Consider the following 21,891-nt stretch of genomic DNA (forward strand, 5'->3'; position numbering starts at 1 on the left):
TAGGTGTGGGGCAAGGCTCTACAAACATCACTGCGTGTTCCCCACCTCCATCCTCAACATATTTCTGATCTTTTTTTAAAGATTAATATCTTTAAATGCATCCCCGTCCCCAGCAGATTCCCTGACTGCACAAGCTCCAACAACATACTCCAGAGGGAGTACGCAAGGTCAATGTCCCATTTCGTGGGACCCAAGAGATGGCTCTGCCTTATCATGGGGACTAAGCTGTCCCCACTATAGTCTCTGCCTTCCTGTTCAGTTGAGAGCACAGACTTTGGGGTTCAGGTCCACTCCCAGCTCCAGCATTTCCTAATCATGATAGCTTGTGTAAGTCACTTGACTTCGCTGAGCCTCAGGTTCCTTATCTGTAAATGGGAAAAAGGTCACCTGCCTTAGAGGGTCATTGAGGGAATTAAAACAGGCATCACTATTTAGAGGTGGAAAAAGTAGTAGCTGCAAGGGAGTCCAAAAACATTATATACTACAGAGCCTGGGCCATTCAGGCAATTACAATCTGCTTAGGAAGATGGCACTTACACACACAAAATGATTTCCACATAAAATGATTTCCACATAAAATGATTTCCACATAAAATGGCCACCTACGGCCAAAACAAGTGCAGGGAGAGCTGCCTTCTAGGGAACCTGGCCGTGGATGGGAGTTGGGCAGCCCCCTCGCTGGCCTCCTGACCAGTCTGCACCCCTCTCCCGCCACCCCACTGCCTCAGCATCTCAATTCAGACCAGCATACATCGGTGCTGCTGGAAAGCTTGCCCAGTGACACATTCACTCTCGGGGAGAAGGAACAGACAGTGATTCCCAGAAGCACCCAGAGTCCTGATTTAGGAAGGAGGATCTTGTAGCAGCAACATTCGGGCCAGTTGCTGCCCAACCCCAAGGACAGCCAAAAGAGACAGCCCCTCCCCCAACCCCATACTCCACACTCCTGAGTCCAAAGGCAGGGAAAGCTGGGCCGGCACACTCCTAGCAGGGTGTGGGAGTGAGCCACAGCTCGTCAAAGCTCTCCATTCATCTCTACTGAGATGGTTTTACACAAAGCCAGGAAGGGACATTAAATAATAGACTACAAGATGGATGGACCTTGAAAACATTACGCTAAGTGAAAGAAACCAGACATAGAAGTCCGTTTGTATGATTCCATTTATATGAAGTGTCCAGAATAGGCAAATCCATAGAAACAGAAAGTAGATTAGTGGTTGCTTAGGACTGGAGTGGTCTGACCAATAGGGAGTAACTGGTAAGGGGTATGAGATTTTGGGGGGGACAAAAGTTATTTTAAAACTTGACTTTAGTAATGGTTATACAATCCTATGAATATACTAAAAAGGACTGAATGGTAACCTTTACATGAGCGAATGGTATGTTATGTGGATTATATCTCAATAAAGCCATTAAAAATATATTAATAACAGTTGTCTCCCAAGGGAAGAAAATTAGCCCCCTTTCAAGTCTCTTGCAATTCTTCTAATTTGTCAAAGACCACGTCTCCGTTAAATACTCGTGTGTCCTTACTATCTTTCAAATACATGCTCATTTCTTGTTTGAACAAGGAGAGAGCAGGCTTCATGCTCTGCTCCTTGGACAACAACAATACCTAACCAGACTTGTTTGGTTTCCATTGTATTCAATTTTCTGATTGCCTTCTAATTACGGCAACTGATCATTCATTTATTCATTCATTTATTCAACAAATACTTATTGAGCATTATTGCACGTCAGGCACTGGTCTAGGCACAGGGGACAAAGCAGGGAACAAGACAGACCAAAAACCCTGCCCTTGTGATGCTGATATACTACTAGTGTAGGGAACCTTAGCAGTAAATGTAGCTCATGGGTTTTAAAACCCCGCTCTGCCACTCACCAGCTGTGTGACCTTGAGCAAGTGGCTTAACCTCTCTGTGCCTCCATGTCCTCACATGTAGAATAGGGATAATGATTGCACCTAACTCAGGATCCAATAAGTCAATACGTGTAAAGGGCCGAACAGCACTTGGCACAGGATAGGTACTTAATAAATGTTCGCTACTATTATTTATTTTCATTTCTAGTTGTGATAAAACCTTTCCTCTTTAAATAAATGCATTTAAGTATAAGCTGCCTTTTAAAATAAATTTATTTAAACAAACCAAAAAAAAGGGTGGGGGAGTAGAGAGTCAAAAAAAAAGGTAAGTGTACAGGTAAGAAGAACAGGGCAAAAGCCACGAGCATGGGTTGAGGAGATGACATTTGGGAAGCCCTGAACCAGATCGAGGGAGATGTTAGTAAGGGTATGTATGACTCAGCTGGCACCGAAAACATAAAGCTATTTTCAGTGTCGACATAACAAGGTTTGTTCCTTTAGTCTCCAATTTGCAGACTTCTTCCCACTCCATGTCCTGTGCGATCCCAAGCCCTGGAGTGGCGGGGGGTTCCCTGCCATCCCGGAAGGCTTTAGAAGGAAGGGGTCTAGAGAGTTAGAGGGCCACAGTGCTAGATGAAGACGAGGCTGTGGACCTCAGGGCAAGAACAGTCCCGGAGCTGCCCAAGCCTCTCCCAGGTCCCTCGGCACCGGGGGTGGCCCGCGGCTTGCCACAGCAACAGCTGGTTCCTGCAAGAGATGGGGCTGGCTCAGCGGCATTATGAATCCCCGGGCTCCATGGATATTTGCCTGTGTGGGCCCCTTCTTCCATGCGAAAAATTATTTTAAATCATAGTTTACGAGTACATTGTATCAAGATGAATATAATCCAGGCTGAGTTCATTATTAGACCCTCATGATTATTATATCCTTTTTTTCTTCTGATTGTAAAAGAAATGAAAAGCTTTAAATTTTCATGGGCACTAAAAGTGGGTGGGCACTAAGCCCTGTGTCTCCTGTGCCTGATGGAAAATGGCTGTGAGCTGACCCCCGAGCGCCGACCCCAAAGGCCACATGGAATGATCCAGACTCAGTCAGCTCTTAGGGTCTGGTGATTGGTGAAGTGGCACACCTGGCCAGTTGCTTAGGCTCCCTGCACCCCCTTTTCCTCCTGTTGGGAAGAAACACAGTGGAGTGATTAAGAACACAGGCTCTGGAATCAAGGCGGGTCATGACCCAGCTCCTAGGAAGGAGCCTCCACTCTCTCTTCTATGGACAACAGAAATATCCATAATCTCCACTTCTCTGAAGTACTGGGAGGTTCTATGAGACGCTCTATGTGGGGAAAATAAAAACGATCATGACAATAATAGCTAACCATGTCAGCAACAAGAACAAAAGTTCTCATGCTACCAGGCAGCCGTGTGAATGAATCTTGCAAACCTCACATGAAACAAAAGACGCTGGATTCCACAAGGCAAACCCTGCATCATTTCGTGTGCGTCAAGTTTGAGGGGAAAAGCAAAATTAAACTATAGTGTTTAGGGATCCGCACCGAGTAAAGCTATTAAGAGAACTGTACAATGGATTGCCACAAACATCAGTGAGGAGTGGTTTCCTTTACAGGGAGGAGTGGGTCTGTGGTTAAGAGGGGTGTGGGGGTTTGAAGGGATGGCCAGCTGTGTCTCCCTTCCAAACATTTGTTAACCGGTTGATATGATTTAGCCAATTTTCTGTAGGTATAATTCAAATCTTTTAAAAATGCAAAATAATAACAAACACCTATTGAGTACCTATTAAGCACCCGGCACTATTCTAAGCTTCTTAGCACAGTGCTCAGCACATAATAGGTACTTCACAAATGATAGCATTTAAAGTTACCATTATTATTGCCATCCTCATTATATAAAATAGAGTTAATGTCCCTTGTCTCAAAAGGGCTTGGGGAGACCTGAATGATGTAAAGCACCTACCTAGTGCCCAGCACACAGTAGGTGCATGACTATGGCAGGTGTTCCTTCTGCTTACCCCAAACTCAGAGACACTTCTCAAGCTAAATAAACCCTCCTAAAATCCCCAACTGACAGGCTAATCCCTCCCGGGTCCATGCCCTTTGCATGCCTGCCCTCGCCAGCTGCCCACGGAAAGAATCCAGCTGACAGCTCGTCTCTATCCTCACTTTGATCCTCCTCTTCTGCCCAGTCCTGCCTGGTGAGCTCATGCCCCAATCAGACCTTCCATCACCTGTTGTCAGCCTGGCCAGGGTCGGGTGGAAGCGGGGAGAGATGGCTCTCTCGGGCACAGCCCTGGCTCTGCTTTCCATTCCCACCCCTCCCTGGTAGAGCCAGGTGTTCCTACAACCCTCATCTCAGACCCACCAAAGTGCCATGTCCCTCATCCTGGAGTATTTGCATCCAAAAAGAAATCTGGGATCAATCAGTTTTAGGACTAGAAAGATGGATGGATAAACCAAGGCTCTAGCCCAAAGAACAAATCTCTGATGGTAGAATCTCAGGTCTAGGACAGGTAAATAAGAGAGAGGTTGGAGGGGGACGAACAGAGAGGGCCTCCTTAGAATGTGATAATATTGTCTGCCATTTATTTATTGGGCACCTACTATGCGCCAAGTTCATTACATCTCATTTTCACAAAGTGCATATGATTATATCCATTATATAAGTTAGACATGACGATAGCAGCTCCCACTATTAAGCATCCACAAGAAGCCAGGTGCTATGCAAAGGGCACAGGATCATCCCCCAGTATGAGTGGTGGGGACTGTCTGAGTCAGGTAGAGGGCTGGCCCAGAGTCACACAGCTAGTAAGGACCAGAGGTGGGGTTTGAACTGGATCTGTGCAGTCCCAGTGCCTCTTGTTCAGGTACATCTGTCCCTAACACCCCATCTGTCATTGGCATTCCCTGCTCTATGTTTGCAGTGAGCGGGGTTGCTCAATTTTAAAGGCAAGAAATTAACACTGTTGGAAATGGGAGAAGGATTCCCTGGACTGACCCCAGAGAGTGCTTTCGTTCCTACAGCATAATAATCCCTGCACTGGAAACGCATTGTCGGTGAAAACAGTCTAGACTGGTCTTAGAACTTGGCTCAGGGATCTGAATGGTGTAGGTTCAAATCCCATTTCTTCCACTCGCTGGCTGTGTGAACGTGGGCACCTCTTTTTGTCTCAGTCACCTCGTCTGAAAAGTGAGGACCCTAAAAGTATCCACCTTGGGTTCTTGAAATGTTTCAGTGGCATACTGTGTGTTAATGTGTCTTCATCTCCTTCCACGTTCCCGCTCGTTCACTCCACGCCGGCCAAAATGGCAGCACACGCCCACCTCAGGGTCTTTGCACTTGCTGTGCCCTCTGCCTGGAACACCTTCCCCCAGATATCCACATGGCTCCCTCCCTCATTTCCTTCAGATCTCTGTTCAAATGTCACCTCCTCTGTGTCACCTTCCGTGAAAAATAACAACCCCCAGAACTTCCCCCTCATTCTGCTTTCTTTCCCTAACACTGATCTCCTTCCTGAAAAATTACAGAAGTACTTACCTGTCTTCTCACAGCAGAATGTTGTCTCCATAAAAGAACGGACCACATCCCTTTTGTTCACGGCGTCTCCCCATGAGCAAGACATTGCCTGGCACATTCTCAAAAGTAAGTGCTCAACAAATATTGAATGAATGAATGATGAATGAATGAATGAATATAAAGAGCTTAAAATAATGCTTGGCGCATAGTAAGCACTCAATAAATGTTAGCTGCTTTTATAATTAGTATGTTAAGTACTTTTGAGACACCTGCCCTGGTGGGAAGCCATCTAGGGGGCTGATGTAAGCCAAATCTGGGTCAAATCCTGCTGTGTGAATTTGACCAAGGCACACTGCACCTCTGAGCCTCAAGTTCCCCATCTGTAAAATGACAGTAACCAAATTTGGCTTTTAAGAGAATTTTGAGGATTCAACAAGAATGCCAACCCTCTTTTCTTGAGCTCCTTCTGGATGCCAGGAGCTATGCTAAGTCCTCAGTTGGTACAATCTCACTAAACCTTCATCACTGCCCCATGGGGAGCTCCTTTTATCTGCATGCTCAGATGAAGAAATGAGAGTTCAGAGAGGTTGTGAGATTTACCCTGAGTCACACAGCTGGAAGTGATGGGAGCTGCTCCTCTTTGGACACTGAGTCCAGGACCTTCCAGGTCCCCACCCTGACCCGGGAGCAGCATCTCACTCCTGCAACAGTGTCATCTCTCAAGCAGCAGAGTAACCCCAGGCTCTGCAGTCACACTTCCCCATGCCCCAGTCCCACTGCTCACCCTCCGGCCCCACCGCCGTCCCCATAGCAGCGTTGGCTCCTGGTGTCCTGGGCAGGCCACTCACACCTCACACAGACCATGTGGCCCTGGGTCAGATACCTCATCCATTGGGCATGGGGTGCCCTCACCTGCCGACAGCTCCCTGGAATGGGCCCCAGCCGGAACTGGACACAATACCTGCAGCCACACAGGGAGACAGCACGCAAGCACCTGTTAGCATTTATGGAGCACCTACTGTGCACCTAGTCCTGTTTAGGCCCAGGTTGGTACAATGTCTCCCTGATATTGAAACCTTCTGGGCACCCTGTTCTACATCAACAGGTTGCATACAAGAGACTTGGCTGCTGCTTTTTAAGTTAACCTCAGGAAGGGCTTCTGTGTGCCAGGCCTTCCAAGCACCATGTCCAAAAGGCTGTATGGTTTATTTCTCATCTGTCTCCCCACTAGAATGTCAGCCCCACAAAGGCAGGAATTTGTGTTTGTTCTGTTCATGGTTGTGTCCAACTCCTAGAATAGTGCTGGCTCAATAAAAATTTGCTGAATGAATCACGGGTCCAATGGAATAGGGAAACCCTGTGAGGTAGGTGTTGCCCCAGTTTGCAGATTAGGAAACTGCGGATCAAAGAGTTAACTGGCCTAGGGTTACACAGCTAATAAGCATTAGTTCCTAAAACAGAACCACCTAGACGCAAAAAGCCTAAATGGACACTCCTGAGCACTTCACTGCATTTTACAAAAGATCTTATTTTATAGAAAAGATTTTCCACAAAAATTTTTTAAAAGGAAAGCTCCCTATTCTGGGGTATCTCAAATAAGCCAATTTGCCAAAATTTTACTTCTACCCAACTTTTCTACAAGTAGCAGTAAATGGCCCCCCCTGCTGGAGGAGACGCAGCTTGTCAAGGACTCTGTGTGGTGCTATGCCCCCTGGTGGCTGCAGCCTCTGGGAGGCCTGAGGAGAGTTTTCTTGTCCCCAGCCCTTTCCTCTGTGATGGGCCCCCAGAATTCCTCAGGAATCTGTCCCTTACCAGAGCCTGTGATAAATGGCACTTATGTCTCCCCAACACACTTTCTCTTCCCTTTTGGCGGTTTATTTGAGGAACTCTTGTCCTCACCCTATTTGGTCTTGGACGGGGAATCAATCAGGGTGGCTGATCCGAGCTCCCCCTACCTGCCACTAGTTTGGGCAGGTGATTGAAGCTGACCAATCAGAGTTCCCATCCTCCTGGCTACAGTGATTCGTTCAGGGATGGGCCTGGGATCCAAGCAGGACCAATCAAAGTCTCCTCCAGAAATGACACACTGAGACTGGGAGAAAGGACTCCTTCTGCTGGTGTTGCTAAGCTGGGAGGATGTGGGGTGCTGGTGGCAGTATTGGGGGGAATGGCTGCTTGAGACTGAAGGCAATATATGGAGAGAGTGAGACAGAATGAATGAATGAATGAATGAATGAATGAATGAATGAATAGGAGAGTGAGTCCTGACATTATTTGACCTCTCGGCTGCAGCCATGCTTAAAGTAATACTATTTCAAAACTTCTTTCCCAGTTATGTAAACCAACAATTCTCCTTTTCACTTGAGTCAGTTTCAGCTGAGCTTCTGTCACTTGCAATGAAAGGAATCCTAACTAATGTAGTTCTCCACTCCATCTCCAGCGCCACCGCCTTCATTCAGACCTTATTCTTTCCATTGATGTTTATTGAGTACCTGCCATGTGCCAAGCACTGTCCTAGAAGCCTGACCTCATCACCACCATCTCCAACATACTGGTCCAGTCCCTGCAATTCACACTTCAAAAGGTGTAGGGCTACCACCCTGGTCCAAACCACATTTCTTGTCTGGACCATTGCAGTAGCCTCCCCATTGGTCCCCTGACTCCCTCCTTGCCATTCTGGGATGGAGTCTCCAAATAGCATTCAAACAGACCCCATGAAAACCTAAGTCGTATCATGTCTCTCTGCTCAAAATGCTCCCATGATTCTCATCTCATGTGAGAAAGTGCCCGACTTCCCACCACAGCCTAGAGGCTTGTTTGATCTGAGCTCCCCACCCCATATATTCCTGACCTTATTTCCTGCTCTCTCACTCTCCCTAATGTCCAAACACACTGGTCTTCTTGCTGATCTTTGAATACACTAGGCATGCCCTGCCTCAGGACCTTTGCATTTGCTGGGTCCCTTTTTCAAACATGCTCTTCTCCCAGAAAGCCTCCTCCAGATCTTAGTTCAAATGTCACCTTCTCAGTGAGGATATCCCTGGCACTCCCATCCTCTTCCCTGCTTTATTTTTCTCCGTAGTACTTAGCACCATCTGACATGCTATTTATTTGTTTATTGTCTGTCTCCTCCAACTAGACTGTCCGCTCCATGAGGACAAGTATTTCTGTCCGTTTTGTTCCTTGCTGTAGCCCCAGGCTTAGCACACTGCCTGTCATATAATGGGCACTCAGTAAATGCTGAGTGGAAGGAAGAAAGGAAAGAAGGAAGGAAGAAAGGAAGGGAGGGAGGGAGGGAGGGAGGGAGGAAGGGAAGAAGGGAGGGAGGGAGGAAGGAAGGAAGTTGAATGGAGACCAATTATTAAGGACTTCAAAATCCATGTTAATGAGCTTACAAATGAAACAGGACAAGAAATTGGGAAATGCTGAAGCTTTCAAAGTAAGAGAAAGACATGATGAAAGTTTAATCCAAGGAAAATGTTCACAAATTTTAGTTTGACTTTGGGTTCATTTGCCTCAACTTACCCTACTGTCTCCTGCTCCTTGGGGACACCTCGCTTTTTCCGCTCTTTCCCATAGCTGCCTGTGGTTATCAGGGCAGGGACTGTGGGCCAAGGAGAAAGCAGAGTTAGGTAGCCCAGCACTGCCCTAAGGCTAAGACATGAAAGGAAGCAGGGTTAGGTACTCCTGGTATGTGAGTCATTTATATGGCAGCCATAAGGAGACTATGGGATTTTGGAACTGGGTAGGTGATCCCCACTAGTACCCTTTACGCAATGCTGGAGGCAAGATCATACTTATCTGTGAGACTCAGAGTTGTATAGTCGGTCAATAAAAACTTTTCAAATGTATGATTTTGATGAGTAAAATGAGTAAAAAAGAGGATAAGAGAGTTGATAACTGGATGGATGGATGGATAAAATGATAGAAGAAAGGAAGATGGATGGTGAGTACATAAATGAGAAAATAGAAAAATGGGAGGATAGGGAAAAAGGGGAGACAGAGAGATGATGAATAGAAAGAAGGATGGATAGAAAGATGACAGGCGGATGGATAGATAAATGAATGGAAACGTGGATGGATCGATGGATGAATGGGTGGGAAGACGTAAGGAGGGAAGGAAGGAGATACAGAGGAATGGATGGATAAATGAATTAATAAAATTATTTTCTTGGGCCAACTTCCAAGCTCTTCCTTCCTAGAATAGACAGAGAACACTAAAAAGGAGAATTGAGGGTCGGTCCACAAAAGGTTGGTGATTCCTTAGGAAAAAAAAAAAAAAGGCCAAAGGAAGTCCCTACCCTTCCCCATTCCCTGAATGATGAAACAGAATCAAAGGTTTGGTGTTGAACTACTGCTTGTGACCTAGACGAGGGCCACACCAAAGGCATCCCAGCCCCCTCTCCCTACGACTGCCATTGAGATTGTGCTTCGTCTTTGCCAGAACATTTAATACACAATTTCCTTTCCCTCCCGTCTTGAGCATCCATAGTGCTTCTTTTGGGGCAGCCTAGAGCAATGAGGGGAGCCCCAGAGAAGCCCGGGTTCTAATCCCAGCTCAGCCTCTTATAGGTGAGATCTTGGTCAAATTACTGCAGCTCTCTGAGCCCGTCTCCTCATCAGCAAAATGGGGATAATACTAATACCTATGTCATAGCGCTATTGTCAGAATTAAATAAGATGAGCCATGTATCGGGGGCAAGTTTTGTGCCTCCCTGAGCCTTGGTTTCCCCTCCTATAAAATGAGAATAGTAACACTGGCCTCACAGAGTCAAGGAATGTGGCAAAGGGCTTGCACATAGTAGGGGCAGTCGGGAAGATCTTCCCGGGAAAACTGACAGCTGGGCAGGAAATGGGCAGGGCAAGGTTAGAGGTGAGTGGCAGGGGAGAGGGAGAAGGATTTCAGGCAAAGGGAATGACATTCCTGTTGTTATCACCCTATTGCCACCACCCTGGTCCAGCCACAATCCTTTCTCACCCGCCCCTGACTGCACTCACCGCTTCCTCGGTCTCCCTGCAGCCCTCTGACCCCTGCCCCCACAACCATCAGAATGATCCTTTAAAATGTGGGCAGAGGGAGGAAGGAGAAGAGGAAGGAGAGGAGGCCAAAGCCAGAGCACATGGAGCTTATAGACCATGATGAGGAGATGAGGGCCCTGGGTAGCTATTGGAGAATTTAAAGCAGGAGGGTGACACCGAGGTAAGATTTGTGTTGTAGAGCCACCTCCCCTCCCTGCCAGGCTGTAGCATGGGGAGAAATCTGAAGGGCACAGTTTAGCCCTGCTGCCTCCTGTTCCACCCCTTCAGGAAAAACCACTTTCACTCTCTTGGTCAATTTCTTCAGCTATAAAGTGGGAATCACCTATTTTTGGTAGATACAAAAACCTTTTGTCAGGGTGTGCAATGTAGCCGACATCTGTAGTTTTGCTTACCCTGCATCCATTCTCCCTAGTTTTCCTTTTAAGAACACCCCTCCCCTACTCTCATTCAGAGGAGATGTATCACCACTTCCCAGCTTCAAAGGGAGCACATGCCCAGTCTTGGCCAATCAGAGTGTTCCATCGCTGTGGCCATACTGATTGGTTCAGCAGTGGATCCATGACTCAGGTCAAGCCAATGAGACTACATCCCAGGACATTTACTAAAAATGTGGGAAAGAGGCCTTTTCTTCCGGCTGCTAGGCCAGTTGGAGGGAAACCTGGAGCTAGCCAAGACTATTACAGGGGAAGAACCTGCCTGAAAATGAGGCCAAGTCAGAGAAGCTGAGAGATGAAGAGATTCCTGGCAACATGACTTGTGCCCCTGGATCCAGCTATGCCTGAATGCACCACTGGAACTTCAGTTACGTGAGCCACACATTGTTGCTCAGGTCCGTTTAAGTTGGGTTTCCCATCATGTGCATTCAAAGTCCTGACTGATTCAAACTGGGAGATGAGTAGAAAGACGATGTGGAGATGCCCAGAGGAAGTCAGAGCTTGGACCTCATTCACAGGGTGAAGAGAGCGGATCAGGGCAAAAGGAAGGCAAAGTTCCACCCCAAACTCAGACCCCACACAGGACCTGACAGCTGCCCCTGGTGGTCAGCCTGGTGGCCACCTCGACTCACGCAGGGACTGCTGGCACTCCACTCCCTGGCGGTTCCGGTACTCCACACAGCCAGCTCGCTCTTCCAGAGGGGGACAGAGAGCACCCCCATTCCTTGGCTCCTGCAGGACATGCCTCTGGCGGACACGGTAGGAGAGCTGACAGGGCTTGACACAGCGACTCCAGCCACTCCACTCTGCCACAACGCAGGAGACCGCTGGAAGAGAAAGCAGCGTCTCCAAGGGCACTCTGGCACCTGTGGCGGGGCGGCCTCAGGGCAGTCACGTAACACTGTGAACCTCGTTTTTTCTCTTTTATAAAGTGAAAAAAACAGAATCTACCAGAATGAGTTGTTTTGAGGACTTAAGATTATAATCCATGTGAGATAATGTGTGTCCGTATTTCCCCCAGGAGCAATGGTTCAGTATTCGTCAGTTCAGTGTTCATAGTGATTTCATAGAATGTAACTACCGCTGTGAAACATGAGAACGGACCTGTATATTTACATGTGCACGTACAAGGGCACGCGAAATTATAAATACCAAATTTGGCACAGTGGTTACCTATGAGGAGAGAAAGAAGGAAGGCCCCTGAAGAGGGAACACAGGAGCCCCCGTGCCTTCTGTCAAGGCTTGTTTCTTGGGTTTTCAGGAGGGTTTGTTATGTTATTCTCTCTACATTGGAGTATGTCTGAAATATTTCATGACACTAAAAGAAGAAAGGTGTTGGGGGCCCATGTCCTTGATATACTCCCTGTGCCCCCCATAGTCGGAAGCCCAATGAGTAGATATTTTCTGGTGACACGGCCTTCGGGACCTTCAGCTTCTTTCCAGGTCCAAATCTCAGGTCAGGACTGGGTCTAACCAGACAGGGTAGGCAGTCTGGCTGAAAACGAAATCTGCACACTTCCCCAGAGAGAGAATTTCCATGGATGTGCCAGCAAATCTTGACACTCACACACACACACACACACACACACACACACTCACGCACACACAAGGCAGCTCCTACTGTCAAAATTAATTCCCTCATTCCGCAAATATTTCCTGAGCGACTACGGTGAGCCAGGAGACACAGTGGGGAACAAGAAATATAGGTCTGTCATCATGAAAAGCACTCATCAGCTATGAGGCATATCCTGGTTTGGCAACACGAAAATGTGAGGAAAAGTGTACATCCTTGAACTGAGGGAACGAGGTTATTGTGTTGTGAACACCGACAGCATTGCTTTTGACACCTCGGGAAGTCACACACTCCTTGCACAGAGCTGAAATGCTCAGAGCAAGGAAGAGGGAGGGAAGAAGGAAGGAAATCAAGCAGGACAAGCTACCAATCACGATTGCTTTCATCATCCACCTAATAATGACATCAATTATGTCACTGGTGCGGAGGCAGGCAAGGCACATACCCGACTTCACATAACCCTCACCACGATCTTAGGAGAGTGTGCCCTCCCGGAAATCTATGCATCACAGAGGCTCCCCGACCCCAGGCTGTCAGTTGATTTCAGCCCATGGGGGCGCGGGCAGGGAGGAGAGCCCAGCCCACGTGTTTTTTGCCCCCCCCTCCATGCCTCAGCCTCACTCCTGGGTTAGAGAACCCTCAGCCATGGATCCTGCTCTCGCCAGGCTCCAATAACACCATTTTCTCCTGTGCCCCATTGTGAATAGAACCCTCATCAAGTTCTCTTCCATTCAACTCTTCTGGGCTTACCATCTGTCACTTGCCAGGACCCTGACTCCTATATGTATTTGTGCTATTGTCAAATTATCTCACAGAGGAGGCAAGTGCGGCTTAAGAGGACAGAATATCTGAGTCAAGCCAAGGTGTGGGAGTCAGAAAAACCTGGATTCAAACTGCAGTCTCACAGGACTGGTGCAATGATAAATGTGAAGCCCTAAGTAGATTATAAATGCTCAATATGACAGGGGGCTTTATGCATTTATTCAACAACTATTTACAGCCTACGTGGGCCAAGCACTGGGTCAAGTGCTGGGAACACAGATGAACAAAACAGAAAAAGCCCCTGCCCTCGAGGAGTGATATTCCAATACAATATGATGTAATTTCAACTAGTGACCCATGCTCTGAGAAAAAACAAAGCAGAATAAGAACAGCAGGGGTGTTCAGCAGGGGTGGAGTGATGAGAACTGTTTGGAATAGTCAAGGAAGACCTCCATGACAAAGAAAATCTCAGGAGGGGAGGGAGGGAGCTGTGTAGGTATGGGGGCGGGGGGGGGGGTGTGGGGAGATATTCCAGGCAGAGGGAACAGGCAGTGCAAAGGTCCTGAGGCAGGGTCCAGGTTGGATGCTGGAGGGAGAGTTAGGAGGCCAGTGTGACTGGAGCAGAACAAGCAGGAGGGAAAGTGGTAGGAGGGAAAGTGGGGATGTCAGAGAGGGAGCAGACAGCGATAGCATACAGGGCTTTGATGATGATTGTCAGGAGGTTGGATTTTATTCCATGCATAAAGAAAAGCTATTGCCTGGTTCTGAGCAAAGCAGTGACATTATCACAGTTAAGGTTTGAACAGATGTCTCTGGCTACTGGGAGGGGGTGAGGGCAGAAGCAAGGAGGCCAGCAAGATGGCTGTTGCAGTTGTCCAGGGGAGAGAGTAGAACCTACATTAGAAGGACCTACTAGAAGAAATGAGTTTTGTGTCACTGGAAGTGTTCACAGAGTGGCTGGAAAACCTGGCAGGAAGACTGTAGACCACATTCAGGCACGGGCTGGGCAGCTGGATGGAGGGGTCCCACCAGGATGCTCTATCCTGCCCTGCCTGTCAGACAGGTAAGCGATTTTGCAGAAAATTAGGCATATGCCATCCTACACATAGTCTTTCTGATAGGGTAGGTAGATAGAAATGAATAGGAGAAGGAGAAATTTAGCCCCGGTTCGAAAGCCCCTTGCTGTAGCTCCTACCTGGGTTAAGACCCCTGGCAGCTGCCCAGCAGGACTCCAGGCTTACACATACCCCTAGGGAATGTGTTTACACATCCCCCCAAATTAAGGGGATGTGTTTACACATGCCCCTAAACCAAAGAAATGCAGTGGAAGAGAGGAAGGCATCCTGCTTTTCAAGGAACCCATCCTATTTGTTACCAATACTTCACTAGGCCAGTAGGATTCCAGGTTTTCACACACCCCAAAGGGATGTGTTTACACATTCCCCCCAAACCAAGGGGGTGTGTTTACACATGTCCCTAAATCAAAGGGATATGTTTACACATGTCCCTAAATCAAAGGAATGCATTGCTAAATGCCAGAGGACTAGGCACCTCAGGGGAAGAAAGAGAGATAAGAGAGGGGATATGGAGAGGCAGTTCTCCCCGTAGAAATAACAGCCTTCATGCCATGTGAGGCGAGGCTGCTTCCCGCTCTTGGGTCAGCCTGATCCACGTCTCGGAGCGTACTCTCTTTTACTAATAAACGTCTGCTGTTCATACTGCACAAATTTCTGTCTCTTGATTGAAGTTTTTCCTTAAGAAGACAAGAGCCGAGTTTTCGACGTCCTTTCCCGGTAACATTTCCATGTTTCTGGCATCAGTGAAGCCGCCAAGCAGCATGCACATGTGACATCCCCAGGAAACTGTCATCACCCGTCACCTAGGCTTAGGGTTGAGACTCTACAGTCGTGTGATTATTCACATCTTGTCAGCCTCCTTCACTAGAATGTCAGATCCACGGAGGCAGGGTCCTTATTCCCTGCTGAATCCCAGCACCAACCACAGTACTTGGCACGCAGGGCCTAACGCATCGGTGAATACTGAATGAGCGAATCTTGTCTTAGTGACAACAAAGGAAATAAGAGCATAAGCTGGCATTGCAAAAAGGTACCACCAGATGGCGGAGTTTCTCAAAACAAAGGCCATCCCACCTTCTGAGTAAAGAAGAAATTCTAGCTTATCAGTGTAGCTAAAAAAAGGGGGGTAGGGAGGAGAAGGTTTTAAGGTTGCTCACCCAGCCCTCGGAAAACGAGATAACATCGTGCCAGCAGAGCCAGCTGGAGCCAGACCAAATTTCCCACAGTCCCTTGGATCCCTCTGCCTCCACTCCGACAGGCCCAGGCTCATCAGGAAATGCCTTTCTAGAGGATCCAAACCCCACCTTCTTCTCTGAACCTCATTGCCCAGCCCCCTGACCGTCCATCCTCCTCACTATCAAAAGAACTTTTCTGGAATGCAGTTCTGACCTGTCACCTAAAATCCCTTAGTGGTTTCCGTATACTAGTGAAATGGTTCACAAAAGATCTTTTTTTTTTGATAGTGGATCATACAGACCCCCAAACCTAGTGGCTAAAAAATCTAAGTGTCCTGCAACACACCCTCAATCACTCACTCCCGCCGCCTCCTATTTAATTTCTCAGCACCCTGCCACTTTGAGTTCCCTGAAATGCATGGTCTCCCACAGCTCAGTAGTGAGCAACTGTCATTTCTACCCTTCCAGCCTCCTTACCCGCCCCCCGTCTTCTGGTAATACAGCCTCAGTTTTCTTTTGAGGAAGCAACTCTCCCCACTCTCAGTCCACATGGTTTGGACAGATCCAACCTCACCTTCTCATTCCTGGTATGAGGCACGTGACCCAGACATGGCCAATTGACATATTCCTTCCCCTAGGCTCAGTGATTGATTGGATCATGGATGAGCATGTAACCCAAACTGGGCCTATGAGAACCATCCCTAGGATTTTGGCTGGAACAAATGGGAAATGGATGCTTTCATTCCATGAGGGAAACCAATTTGGAGCTACTGGGTCCTACCTTTACCACCCTTTGGTGAGAGCGTGCCTGAGAATGAAGCTAACACAAGCAGAGCGGAAAGGTGGAAAGATAGAGTCCTGATGACATCCTTGGAGACTCTGGATCCAGCCCTCCTTGAAGCCAAAATCCTTGGATTGTTTCTCAGTTACCTGGGCCAATGAAGTCCCTTGTTAGTTTAAGTCACTATGAGTTGTGCCACCACCCTCAGAGTACTGACTCTCTAGAATGAATATGTAAGTACATCAATGGGGACACTGATCCTTCCAGGATTGAAGTGAGAATTGAAGAGTATAAAATACATGGAAACATTCGGTAAAGAACTTGAAAAGTGTGAAGTCATGGTACCCATCCTTTCAGGCCTTATTAGTCACTCCTGCTCACTGTCTCCCCACCTCCAACCCATCCTCGCTGATCATGTCCAATCCTCATCTCACTCTGACTGAAACTGTTTCTTTCACAGCTACCCTGTTCCCCAAAATAAATTATCAGCTTGAGGGGGACCAGAGACCCATCTTTCTTTGGCTTCTAGCTGAGCTGGGCACATAGCATGTGGCCAGCAATGTAACTGAACTGAATATGGGCAATGCCGAGTGCTTCTCTTCCACCGGTAGGCTCCAGTTTCCCTCTCCCACATGCTTACGTCCCTCCCACCCTTGAGTAACCATATCATATTGTCCGGAGCCAGACTGCTGGGATTCAAATCCCAGATTTGCGGCTTCATAGCTGGGCAACTATGAGCAGGTCACTATCTCTCTGTGCCTCAGTCTTTCATCTATAAAATGGACTTGAAAACACTATCCGTTCCACAGGTTTGTTATGAGGCTTAAAGGAGACAATTTATTTAAAGCACTTAAAACAGTACCTCCCTGGCATTTGGTAAGTACTTAGTAAATGTCAGGATTTTTTAAAAGTCATCCTCAATATATCTCTCCACCACAATCAATTACTGGTCAGCCAATGTAAACCCCTAAATCATTCATGAAAAAAACATACACTTCTCTCCATGTCTTGCCTCCTAACTGGTCCCCATGTCCCCTGCTGCCCTGCTGCTCTGGGGGGGTCTATTCACAATACCTTGGCTTCACTGTATAGAGCATTAATTATGAACACAGAATGGACTCTAATAATTCTGATAGCTATGTCAGTCACAAAGTGACAGTCATGCCAGAGCATCATGTGAAAGGCGTACCCAGTGAGCGCCCTAACCAGATAACTCCAGACACAGGGTGGAATGTGACCATCAGGGTGGCTTTATCGGACTGCAAATGGGGGCACCACACCCAGTCTTGAGCATAAAATCAGAGCTCTCTGACGACTCATCACTCAGCCCTCAGCTGACGAGCTGACAGCTGCATCTGCACTCATCCCAGACCAAACACTTGAAGCCTTGTCTCCTGACCGTTTCACCAGCCCGGCCTGACGCCCGACACTACACACCCCAGTGCCACAGGGACTCTTGCTGAACACCGGACTCTCTCTCTCATCCTTCCTTTGTAAGATTCTGTTCACCTTGCCTAACCCTATTACTTACAAACCTGTGTGACCCTCTTGTGTGAAACTGCTCTACCTCGACCACTGGAGACTACGCTCTGGCTGGAGCCTTGGTTAATGACCATGGGAAACTGAGTCAGTAAAACTGGATCCATGGTTTCATTCTAATAAAGTCTGACATTGTGGAAAGACACAAACATGTTTGAGACTGCTACTTTGATAGCCACGTCCTGCTCACGACACTCCACCTAGCCCAGAGAAGGGGGCAGATGCCAGGCCTGCTGCCTTTTTGACACCTTCCTAAAAGGAGCAAAACAAAGAGGGACACAAAGCTTTCAGGATCCCATGCCTACCAACCCAAGCTCTTTACACAACAGAAAATGCAGAGGAGTGATAGCATCGTGTGATTCTGTGGACCAGGGTCAGACCGTGGGAAAGTATCACTGATCTATCTCCTGGTCCCCTTTCTGGGGCCCCCACCGCTGGGCTGTGGCAGGGGAGCCTCTGTGGGGGCAGCTCCACACTCTGAATGGCCCCACGGCTGCATACGCCCTCTGTAAGTAAAGCAGACGATTACAAAAGTGTTTCCAAGATAGTTCTTCTGCAAGTTTATTCTGAAGGAATCTCATTTGCTATGCTTTGGGAAGATACCCCACCGAGTTAGTTTTTCCTCGCACTGCTGCCTGCATTTCCTCCATTCGCCACTCAAACTGTGGGAAGCAGCAAGGCACTAGAAAATGTGGATGACACTAGGTCCAAAACTGCTGGATCACCTTGGCTGGCCAAAGCCCTTTCCTCTCTAAGCCCCACTTTTCTCATCTGCTGAATGGGGACATTATATGCAGGAAACCCAGATTGCTATCAGAAAGTAAGCAAATTTAATGAGACACCCAGCCCAGCTACTGGGCACAGAGTTGGTAAGTAAGTGATGGATAAAAGTTGGGTCCCTTCAATTCTCAGTTTTTAAAAATTTCCCCCTCTTTTAAAAGTAAATTTTTTTTTAAATTAAAGTTTATTGGGATGACAATTGTTAGTAAAGTTACATAGATTTCAGGTGTATAATTCTGTATTACATCATCTATAAATCACATTGTGTGTTCACCACCCAGAGTCAGTTCTCCTTCCATCACCATATATTTGATAAATGTAAATTCTTGAAGGACCCCTGATGTCTCAGGGAAGAAAGGTCCTATCGCTATCCTCTCTGACAAAGGAAATTTGGATCATAACCACTTTACAATGGAACAGAATTTAAATTTGTGTCTCCAGTGGGTGTGGAAAACTTACTCCTGGGATTTAAAAAGGACAGAGTCCTCCCCACTAGTGACTCAACAAAAGTGGCACCCAATGTCAGAGTCCAGTGGATACCACTCTGGCGCCGTCTTTATAGGCAATGCTTGGACCCTGCCTGGTCCAGTGGCCACAGCCTGCAGGGGAACCACAGACGGGCGTTACCTGCATACAAATCAGGCCCCTACGCCTCCATCCGCCAGCCCAAGTTTTAGCCTGCTCCTCGCCCCACCTCTGCCCCTGCTGTCTGGGTCGTCCCTCGTCTCTCAGAGTCCCCTCCACCCCAAGCCCTCTCCAGGCTTCAGCGGTTCCCTCCACCTTCTCAACACCCTCTCCATTTGCCTTGTGAACCCCCTGCCCGCAATGTAGAGTGTGTGCCCACTCCTCTCTTGCACCCCAGCTAGGTCCCACGCCCTTCCCGCAGCTAGGGTTGCCAGCTAAAATAAAGGACGCCCAGTTAGATTTGAATTTCAGAAAAACAATAACTTTTCATGTAAGTATGGCCCGTGCCACATTTAGGACGTACTTATACTAAAAAGTTATTGGTTGTTTATCTGAAATTCCAGTTTAACTGGGCATCCTGTACTTTTTTTTTTTTTTTGCTAACTCTGGCACCCTACCCCGACCCAAGCGCCCTCTCCTCTCTCGCACCTCTCCGTGCTCCTACGCTCCCATTTCCATTGGGTATCCTGCTTCTCCCACCGGTGCCTGGTTGGCGCGCCTCTTCCGTGATCCCCCACCCCCACCCTCACCCAGACCTCCAAGTCCTACGCACTGTCCTTGTACCCCCTTCTCCCAAACACCCCTCAACTCTCTAAGCGCCCCTCTCCATTCTGCCCCCCGAGACTCACGCCGCTGTGCACATCCTGCGCATCTTTCTCGCGCGTACTCCACACCTACTCTCCCCCTCCAGTCTTGGGCGCCCGCATCCCCCCTTGCCGGTGCGCCCCCAGACCCAGAGCCCGTGCGCCCCCAGACCCAGAGCCCCCTCCGTGGGCGGCATCCTTCCTTCCTCGCCTCACACCCACACCCCTGCTCTCCTCTGCTCTAAGCGCCGGCCCGCGCCTCGTTCTCCCGGGGGCTCACCTGGGCAGGCCCGCGCGTAGTCAGCACAGCAGTCCCGCACCGCGCCGCACGCCTGGTCGCAGAAGCAGCGCGGGGGCCCGCGGGCCGCGCAGGTCGGGTCACGACCAGGGCAGCAGCGGCCCAGCGCCGCGCAGCCCTGCCCAGGCCAGAGCGCGCCCCGCGGCCCCCGCGCCCAGGACACCAAGGCCACTGCGGCTAGGGCAAGCACCAGGGACAGGATCCGCGCAGCACCAGCTCCACGCGGGGCCATCGCTGGGCTCAGGCTCTGGACCCGACGCCGACAGGGACCTACCCTATCGGCACGCCCCATATTGGGGCGGAGGCTCCCCATCGGACCCCTCCCCTACCTGTCACGGAACTGATATCCACTTCCATTCTTCCCATCCAAACTTTGCACAGCTCGTGTTGGTAAAATATCAAGATAATGTTGATAATAACCACAATAACCGCAGGGCTCCCCAATGTCCTCAGGTTCCAGAGAAATAGAGGCGATAAAGAGGTTCATTGAAGCAGTACATTATAACAGAAAATAATAGAGTACTGTTACAACAGTAAGTCACTATACCATAATTATAATTGCAATAATACCAACAAAAGATGCTAATACTATTAAAGTAATAATAATAGCCATAATAGTTGCCAGGTAAGGAGCCTGGAAGCCAGGCTGTGTACCAGGCTCTAGGTGTGGCTTAAGTATTGACCAAACCTGATCCTATATAACCTTCATTTTTTTCCTGTATTCCTACCACCTTGACTGTCATTTCCTGAATATTTCTCTTCAAATGGACTCATTTTTTATATTTAAAATGATTTAATTGTTACAAAACTGTATCACTCAAGAAAATAAGACAAGCCACAGACTGGGAGAAAAGATTTGCGAAAGACATATCTGCTAATTAACTATCATCCAAAATATACAAAGAACTCTTAAAACTCAACAAGAAAACAAACACTCCAATTAAAAATGGGTCAAAGACCTAAACAGGTACCTCGTCAAAGAAGATATACAGATGGCAAATAAGCATAACAGATGCTCCATATCATACGTCATCAGGGAAATGCAGAAAAAAACAATGAGATACCACTACACATGTATTAAAATGACTAAAATTGGGAACACTGATGACACCAAGTGCTGGCGAGGAGGCAGAGCAATAGGAACTCTCATTCGTTGCTGGTGGGGATGCGAAATGGTACAAACCACTTTGGAAGACAGTTCGGCAGTTTCTTTCCAAACTAAATACACTCTTACAATAGAATCCAACAATCGTGCTTCTTGATATTTACGCAAATGAGTTGAAAACTTATATCCACACAAAAACCTGCACACAGTGTTTATAGCAGCTGTACTCATAACTGCTAAAACTTGGAAGCAACCAAAATATATGTCAGTAAGTGAATGGATAAACTGTAGTACAATAACAATGGAATATAATGCAGCACTGAAAAGAAATGAGCTATCAAGCCGTGAAAACACATGCAAGAATCTTAAATGCATATCACTAAGCAAACGGAGCCAATCTGAAAAGGCTACGTACTGTATGATTCCAAATATAAGAAAAGACATGGAGACAGTAAAAAGATCAGTGATTGCCAGGGGTTAAGGGAAAAGAAGGGATAAAAAGATGGAGCACAGAGGATTTTTAAAGCAGTGAAAATAATCTGTGTGATATTCTAATGATGGATATATGTCATCACACATTGTCCAAACCCATAGGATGGACACCACTAAGAGTGAAACTTAATGTAAACTATGCTATGGACTTTGGGTGATAATGATGTGTCCACGTAGGTT

General features: G+C 47.7%; 1 protein-coding gene across 1 annotated transcript; it reads right to left on the bottom strand.

Moving 5' to 3' along the window:
* Nucleotides 1–1,221: 1,221 nt before the first annotated feature.
* LOC117016089 (somatomedin-B and thrombospondin type-1 domain-containing protein) lies at nt 1,222–20,362 on the bottom strand. Its single transcript, XM_033095165.1, has 5 exons — nt 20,097–20,362; nt 11,495–11,689; nt 8,914–8,992; nt 6,173–6,349; nt 1,222–2,608 (listed from the first exon to the last, which is right to left on the bottom strand). Exons 1-5 carry the CDS (start codon nt 20,344–20,346, stop codon nt 2,491–2,493), a joined length of 819 nt encoding a protein of 272 aa, XP_032951056.1. The 5' UTR covers nt 20,347–20,362; the 3' UTR covers nt 1,222–2,490.
* Nucleotides 20,363–21,891: the final 1,529 nt, after the last annotated feature.

This window comes from Rhinolophus ferrumequinum, chromosome 23, assembly GCF_004115265.2.
Source record: "Rhinolophus ferrumequinum isolate MPI-CBG mRhiFer1 chromosome 23, mRhiFer1_v1.p, whole genome shotgun sequence".
Lineage (NCBI taxonomy): Eukaryota > Metazoa > Chordata > Mammalia > Chiroptera > Rhinolophidae > Rhinolophus > Rhinolophus ferrumequinum.

What these genes read in the sequence shown, in the direction of transcription:
- LOC117016089 (XM_033095165.1), bottom strand. Translation starts at nt 20,346, where the DNA reads ATGGCCCCGCGTGGAGCTGGTGCTGCGCGGATCCTGTCCCTGGTGCTT. An exon ending in CTACGCGCGGGCCTGCCCAG is followed by an intron (nt 11,690 to 20,096) that starts GTGAGCCCCCGG and finishes TTTCTCTTCCAG; the next exon opens with CGGTCTCCTGCGTTGTGGCA. An exon ending in AAGGAGCAGGAGACAGTAGG is followed by an intron (nt 6,350 to 8,913) that starts GTAAGTTGAGGC and finishes GTGTGGCTGCAG; the next exon opens with GTATTGTGTCCAGTTCCGGC.